General features: G+C 32.6%; 1 protein-coding gene across 1 annotated transcript; it reads right to left on the minus strand.

Annotated features, from left to right (window-relative positions):
- Nucleotides 1-328: 328 nt before the first annotated feature.
- LOC129288799 (ATPase GET3A-like) lies at nt 329-7,608 on the minus strand. The gene is made up of 7 exons (XM_054925543.1): nt 7,137-7,608; nt 6,601-6,722; nt 4,989-5,139; nt 4,005-4,115; nt 1,876-2,014; nt 1,661-1,776; nt 329-782 (listed from the first exon to the last, which is right to left on the minus strand). Exons 1-7 carry the CDS (start codon nt 7,395-7,397, stop codon nt 621-623), a joined length of 1,062 nt encoding a protein of 353 aa, XP_054781518.1. The 5' UTR covers nt 7,398-7,608; the 3' UTR covers nt 329-620.
- Between the last annotated feature and the right edge of the window lie 1,004 nt (nt 7,609-8,612).

Genomic DNA, 8,612 nt, shown 5'->3' on the forward strand with positions numbered 1-8,612 from the left:
AGATAATAAAAAAAACTATAAAATAACTCTCATGAGCATTACTCACTTGTCAATTTATACATTCATTCGTTTCTCTAAATATACGATCTACAGTATGTGCAAGGCCAAACTACATAACTAAGTTTACTAGTGGTTACTCGATGCAAATGCCCATCAAGGCTTGTTCATTGTTAAACGGACTCTTGACAAATTGATTTTTAGTAAAGGAAAAACTAAATAGGCACTAGAGTTTAGCTAGCTGATAATTAATAACTAGGTTTCATTACTTGAATACGCCTAGCAGGAAGTCAGGATCATTGGAGAATATTGTTCAGTTTACAATGTTCAGTGAAGAAGATGCATGAGTGGAATTTTTTATCGTAATCTATAATGACAGAGAAGAACAGAGTATATACCATGCGTATAACAAATACATAATTAGCTGGAAAATACCAGGAATAAATAATTGAAAAAAACTGAGGCTAGCCTCAATCTATAATTATGCATAAGTTAAAAAAAAAAAGAATATAATTAGCTTTATCATGGCATGCCTTGCCTGATTGTAAACTCGAAAAGAATGTGAACCAAAGAGGCTTATCAATTGCAGAACTGATGATGGTCATGAGAAACTTCAATAAGTTTCACTTTTTGAGTCTCGAAAGTGCAGATTCAGCTTCACTTAGCTGCTGCTTTAGTGCTGATATTCTATTCTGTAATCGTTCTACTTCATCTTTACTGGCCAAGGATTGATAGGGTGATAAAAAATGGCTAGAAAATGATTTCAAAGCTGCTACCCCAGTGACCTATCAAATTCAAACTGGCTAAATCAAAAGTCTGGAATAATAACTGATATTTATTTCTTTATTTTTTGGTAGAAATATAATAACTGATATTTAGATGAGATCATATTAGCACAAATGCATTGGATCTGGATGTCATCAAAACCAACAATTTAGGAGGAAAAATAAGGAAAATGATGGTTAAGATCCTTAAAAATTAAAAATCCTTGGTTTTTTCTAAAGTTGTCACCCATGTTCTTTGAAGATTCAATCTTTCTATATGTTAAAAGAGTGTTTCTATTCAAATCTAATAACAAATTTAAAACATCTTAGTGTTATAGGAAAGATCAAAAGCAGTTTTGTAGATTATAAGCGATAACCTCATAAAGTTTTGTGACATACAGACAACTTATTTTTAGTCCGAGACACATTTGTAACACTCGGAAGATCAAGTTATATAGAACATAAGTGGTAACTTTAAGAATCACAGGTGCGAACAAAGACTAATTTTCTTAACATACTTCCTCCGACCCTATTGTAAATTTCTAGACATTGTAAAGCATTTCTAGCTCCCTTGCCGGAACCAAGGTGAGGAGGTTAAGTTATTAACTTTGTCTAAAAGTAGAAAAACTTTTAATTTTACTCTTATTTAAATGAAAAATTTTCTAATTTGCATTACATTTTCTTTCATAATTAATGAGTTTAAATAGGGGTAATATTGAAAAACGTAATTAATATCCCATGAAGTGCCTTTATATTAAGGATCAACTAATATTTCTAGAAGGTGACTTGTAATAGGGAGTTAGGGACTAGAGAGAGTATGTAAATTAATTATCTAGCTCCTACATTTAGGACTGGAAGGAGTATATATCTTCTTTGTAAATTAACATAGAGCGACTTACCTCTTCTGGGAGCAGTGGTAGCTTTGTAATGTTAAAGTCATCATACAACATATAAAACTGGTCTAGGTACTTCTGTTGCATCTTCATTCTCGCTTTAAGTAACTTGGATTCAATGTCTACAAGGATAATCACACGAACAAGCAATATGAATAAGCTGAGAAAATGGATAGTAAATATAAAAGACATCATTAACACATAATGTGTTGGGAGGCTACCTTCATCGTCAAAGATTACTTGATTAATTATGATATTGTGTGTGTCAATCTCAAACTTTGTGAGTTCCTGAACCAATCTCTCTGTTTCATACAGAGAGAGGAACTCCGGAATGCAAACACAGACAAAAGTTGTCATGTCCTGTGAATAGGGAAAAAAAAAAATAGAATGATATTTAATAAATTGCAGGAGATATGCAATTTAGTTACCAGGGAATTGAGTTTAAGGCATGTTCTAGTTCATGTTGACCAGAGAAGGAATGATTGTAAAGGAATAGGAAATAAACAAAGGAAATCTTCTGGGACTGTTACATGTAGAAATTGAAATAATAAAAACAATTGAAATAACAGACTTCCAGCTTGACTTTATTTAATAAGTGCAACAGAACAGAAAACAATGCTAAAGGTCAAAAACTAAAGCAGAGAGTCAGCAAAAATAACTTGACCAGATCAAACAATTTGAATGCAAAGACAAAAAAATTGATGAGTAGTGCATAAACATTTTAAAAGTTTGGCAGCACTAAGTGCAAGGAATATACACAAAATAAAGCAAAAACTAGACATGACGAAAACAATCAAGAATAGCTCAACGGGTGAAGTACTAACCAAAGGCAAATATGCCTTTTATATAAATGAAGGGTTCAGATTGTTTCAAAAGACCCCTATCAATTGAGTCAAAGTTTTCTTCAAAATACTTTTTTTTCTTTCCTTGTTGAGTATACAAAAGTTAATTTTTATATGAAGTTATCTCAGCAAGTGAAAGAATAAAAAAGGAAACCATTTCATTTTAGCAAATGATTGAATCTAAACTTCGGTTGAGCAGTGCTTTTTTCTCATCTTAATCCCTTTAAAGCCCTCTGATCTTCTCAGGAGGCTAAATGGACATAATGGAAAAAGACAATAATATCAAACCATCGACAGTTGAAACTTAAGGTTTTGCATTGAGTGATACAAATAATTTGTATGTCAAGCAAGTAACATATTCATGACATTCAGGTTTAACATCAGCGATGCATCAAACATAAGACAAGCTACTTGCAGTGAATTAGCCAATTCTTGCTCCTCCAAAAACTGACCCCCAAATTCTTGAAGGATTACAAGGTCAATTTCATTCATTAATATACAAATGTACGTTAACATTCTTTGACCAATTTCTTCTGGAAAGCAAGGGTTCTTCTAAGGTAAAGACTTTTGTTTAGAATGCTACATTTAGTGGAGTAAATGCAAATTATATGCTAAAGACTTGGAGGTCCTATCAACTATTTTAACGGATGTTCAAGTCATTTGTTTTTGTTCAGGGACATATAATCATCATCTTCATCACCGTTAAGTGGCAAGATGGGGTTGCAGCAATAAGGTGTGTGGTATTTTTATTGAGATCTGGAACTGTCCATCTGATTTACAGGTGTTCTTAGCCATTAGGTCTACTGGTTTGAGCAGGGAATGGAGCACAAGGGATACATCTGCTGGTTTCACAGGATTATGATGTATTTTGGGTCAGAACAGAAAATAAGAGCTTTTAATCAGAAGTATCTTCCTTCCTGCACATCTTCTTTTGGAAAGGATAATTATTATGGCCTTTTTTGTGTGTTTTAGTGAATAGATATACTTCCTTCCAATCCAAAATATAAGCAGCTTTTAACAATAATTTGCATACCAATAAAATTTTATTTTCATGAAAGTACATATTTTTTTCCCCTTTTACTCTCAGCTCCAATTTATAATGAGTGAGAAGATGGTTATAAATTCATAGATATAAGAATCTAAGTTAATAAATACGTAAAATGGGAATTGTCTTTTACAAATACTAAGTTACTTATAGGTTGTACCAAAATTAGCTAGAAGAAAATGCTTATATTTTTAGATCGGAGGGAATACATACATACATACATATATATATATTTTCTGGGGCTGGATTCATTATGGATATAAAAGGGATTAAAAGCTCTTTTGAGTTCAAGATTCTTGGTTATTTTCTATTGAATGAGGAGAATCTCTAATCCTCTATAATTGTATCATTATTTGTACTCATCAATACCATAGTCTAGTAATTGGAATATACAAGAAAATATAGTAACAATAAACAAGCAAGTACCATTTCAAAAGAAAATAAGACAAAAATGAAGTCTTACTGGATCCTTGAATTGCTTATTGACTTGTTCAATCACCTCCTTCATGCCTTCAAGCCTCACAAGAAGTGCATCATCACCAAAATCATCCTCCACACCAAACATGCGGGTCATCTGCAACAACAACCAGAAAGAATCTTCCATCTGAGCCTAGTATGTAATAAATATGCCAAGTTGCCATGTGAACATCATCAGCCCAGAGCTTTGAAGTCTCAAGAAGGACAATCAATTCATAAAGTTACTCAGAATACATCATTGCTGATGTATTATAGCAAAGATAATGTGAATAGTATGCAGAGACTGGGCATGAAACACAGAACAGAGCACACCATAATCCTTCTTCTATCAAGGTTAAGAAATATGAAGAATGAAGAGAAAAACCTTGAATGAAACATATAGTAAATTTTGACAAACATGAGACCATTTATAGGATGAGATTACAAGGTATGGCATTGACTGTTCATAATTACTCTCCTGGTCTTATTTATAAGTTATTTCTAATTATCTCACAAAAACCAAGAGAAGATAGTTAAATTATTGGTGTTGTCTAAAAAAGAAAGAAATTTCCTAATTTACCCTTATTAAATGAATCATCTTTTAAAAAACAATTTATCTCTCATATAACCTTTTAATTTCTACTAATCAAAAATTATGAAAGGGTAAAATTAGAAAAAAGCAACTAATGATCCAACTTGAATTGCAAAGTGACTTATAATAAAGACCATGAATTTTTTTTTTTTTTTAAGAGTGACTCATATATAGGACCAGAGGGAGTACACAATAATATGCTACTGATTACATTATTGTAACCTACCTAATACGGAAATAAATACATGCTGAACTTGTTCATACACACTAGCTAACTATTCAGCATATTTACATCTCAAAGATACAGTTAGTTAGTTAAAACAATGATTTTCGTTTTGAGGTTCACTTTTCAACAGATTATAATACAAGAGAAGACAACTATTAATCTAAAGTTCATACCTGATTAATCAAACCACCAAATTTATTTTTCAAGGACAAAACTTTTGCAATACCCTTTTCCAAAACTGCTGGGAACTGCAAAAGTCTGAGTGTATGGCCTGTGGGTGCAGTATCAAATACTATAACAGAATAATCCATTGTTTGCACCAATCTGTAAAAGAAAATAATCAATCAAATCACAATGATGGATAAAGGAAGTGGATAAAATTACAAGTTACGTTGGAAACAGAATCCAGAAACATTAAAGACCTCGCATACTATATTGACAAATATGCAGATTTCTTTCATTGAAGACCTGAATGAGAAGCTATGTTCAGAATTATGCAGATTTTTCTCATTACTGAGCTTTATGCTTTCTAAATATGAAGTTAAGCTTGCATTGGACCCTGCTAGATCCATCATTAAGTATGAATGGCTCCAAAATATGCAATGAGAAGTGCACCATGTAAATAAGTATGAATCAGAAGCTCAATATGACTACTTAAGGGTGTATGACACATGGACTTTTGGTTAATTCCTGAGATACGAGCCTATACCCCATGTTTGGTATGGCATTTAAAGTACAATTTTCATACAACACAATTTTACATCCAAGGTGAAAAGCTAATTGTGATATATGACTCTCTAAAGCAGTATTTGACACCATTTGGGGGTAAATGGATGATATATTCATACTGATATTATCCAGAGCCAAGCCTCAACCGCACTCAATTCATTATATTATCATTCCTTGTCTTGTCATACCAAACGTATTCAATTGCAGTTTGTTCAGTATAATTACACATTGAATGGTTGACATGCATATTGACTTTTTTCTTTCTTTCTTTCTTCCCTTCTTTCCTTCTTCTTCTTCTTCTTCTTCTTCTTCTTTTTTTGTGGGTTCAAAGCATGCTGAGCACACTGATGTTATCCAGAGGAAAGCCTCAACCACACTCAATTCATTATATTATCATTCCTTCTCTTGCCATACCAAACATATTCAATTGCAGTTTGTTCAGTATAATTTTACATTGAATAGCTGATATGCATATTGATTTTTTTGGTTCAAAGCATTCTGACCACAGAAGCAATATCCAAAGATCATTGAGATGATATGAGTATCCGAGAAATAAAGCAATGAGCAGCAAAAGAACAATAATTATGGCCAAAGTATTTATCATTTGCCAAGTCAGCAACCATGGATGCCTAAATGGGCATATACCGCAAGGAGTTTTGCAAGGACCATACAGAGGAATTCAGTAATTTCCAATACAAAAAGACACACCAAACATGGTAATCCAAAGCACCTAGACATTCAACTCTAAATTTGAATTCTATGCAAAATTGTTTCAACAAAGATATCATAACTCTACAGACCTAACCCTCTGGGTAATTATATCAAACCATTATTAATCATTTACTTAACCAATGAATGTTCTACAAATAGAAGGCGTCAAAACTCTCTGTTTTAGCTCGGACATTTAAGGGACTCTCATTCTCATACACCTTGAAACTGACAGGCCTATACTGTTACAAAACACAATATGGCACAGAAAACTTTCAAATTCAGGTGGACATTATTGATCGAAGTTCAAGTCAAGACAAAATCAATACAACAACACATATTTCTTACTTCAACATCTCAGCAAAACTCATTGCCTCGTCAATTCCAGGTATAGCACCTGCTAGCTCTGAAAACAAAGTATCCATTCCCTCAGAACTCGTTTCCTCTTGTTCAACAGTAGGATCCACCTCCTATAAAGTATGGATCATAATAAAGAATGAGAAAAATACTTTGCAACATAATTACAGTAAATATGATAAGGACCTTGATAACATACTATGACAAGAGGTAGAGGGAAAGTATAAACCAAAAAAGCTTCTGCCAAAATTATTTCTCGACACAAACATTTGGCATGAACTCAGGATATACATGCCACTGATGCATGAAAGAAAGGTTGAGTGAGAGAGAAATCCCCTTATTTGCGAGAGGTAGAGAGAGAGAACATCCCATTCTTCATTTATGTCTATAAATTATGAAATCGATTGCTTGGGCATGCTCAGATTTATCAGAAAGGGAAAATTATTGATAAAAGGCAATCCTATTATTCAAAGGGTAAATCGCTAGGATACAGCGCGAAAACAAATAATCAAGAACTGGAGGTTTACCAACGCATAAAGATTGGTGAACCCATTAACCAAAGTGGGTGTCTTCGTGAACCGTTGTTGAAAAGCATCACTGAGATTGTGAGCAGGGTCGGTGGAGATGATCAGAACGGAGCCACGAACGCCGGCGAGAAGGATCGAAAGAATGGAGCTACAAGTTGTCTTGCCAACTCCTCCTTTTCCTCCGACGAAAACCCACTTGAGACTCTCTTGGCTCAGTATGTTCTCCACCGTCCCCTCCGGCACCTCCTCCTGATCCGCCATGGACACAGCTTCTGTTCGCGCTTTCTATCAATCTCCAGTGCTTTCACAGTTGATCAAACACCGAGAAATCCGCATAATTCCATTGGTATGTGGCTACCGACAGGGGGGAAAAACGCACGGCAGATTTAGTTCAGGGTGGTATATAAAATCGATATGTATGAAGACAAATAAATTGTTGCTTGCTAGAGTTTGATTCCAAATTAGCCGAACCAGGAAGGCAAGAAGCAAATTCCTTACGTGAAATGTGGTATATTGGGCTGATCGATCAAAATGCATGAGAACTTTTTGGCAGCCAAAAACAAAAACAAAAAAAAAAAAAACAAAACAAAATGAAAAAAAAAAAAAAAGAAAGCCAAACTTCTAATCTGCGAGTTTGTCTCGTTAACTTTGCTGCTAAAGTTTAATGTTTATTAATTCCATCGTTTAAATTTATTTTAATTATTAATTTAATTTTTATTATTTAAACAAAAGATAACATAGTTAAAGTATGCTAACATCAATAACATAATATTGATGCTAGCTATGTAAATTAATAAAAAATATAATTATAATTATGTAAAAAAAAATATAGACTTAGGATTTAATAAAAACAAAATAACAAAGCATACCGTAAGGGCTAGATTAATAAAAAAGTTAATTGATTTGAAGGATAATTTGTTCTTAGTTAGTTACACATATATGTTAACTCATGGGTTAATAAGCAAAATGAACCTTAAAGTATTGTACAAAAAGAGTCTTGGATTCTAAACTCTTGAAATATACAAAATAAATTTTAAATTTTTAAATTGACAGCAAAATGAACCTTTATCATTAATTTTTCTAATGTTATTATTGTTTATTTTGTTAATTAATATCATATAAGGGTGTTTAAAATCGATCCAAACCGAAAGGACCGATCTAAACCAACCCAAACTGAAAGAAACCGATCAAAACTGAACAATAATCAAACCTGCTTCTGTTTTTATGATATGAGAATTGATTGATTTGGTTCAAGTTCGGTTTTGAGAATAAAAAACTGAACCAAACTGAGCCAAACTTGATTAAAAAATATTACTTATTTATTTATTAAATATATAACCATTTATCTACAAGAAGCATTTTGTTTTGAATTTTTTATAGTAATAGATAAACATTTTTAAAGGACTTGAATGGAAATGTATAATATTAAATAATTATAACAATGATGCTATGACCATCATTTAATTATTTACAACT

This window comes from Prosopis cineraria, unplaced genomic scaffold, assembly GCF_029017545.1.
Source record: "Prosopis cineraria cultivar Desert tree isolate PC_DT_omini unplaced genomic scaffold, ASM2901754v1 PC12, whole genome shotgun sequence".
Lineage (NCBI taxonomy): Eukaryota > Viridiplantae > Streptophyta > Magnoliopsida > Fabales > Fabaceae > Prosopis > Prosopis cineraria.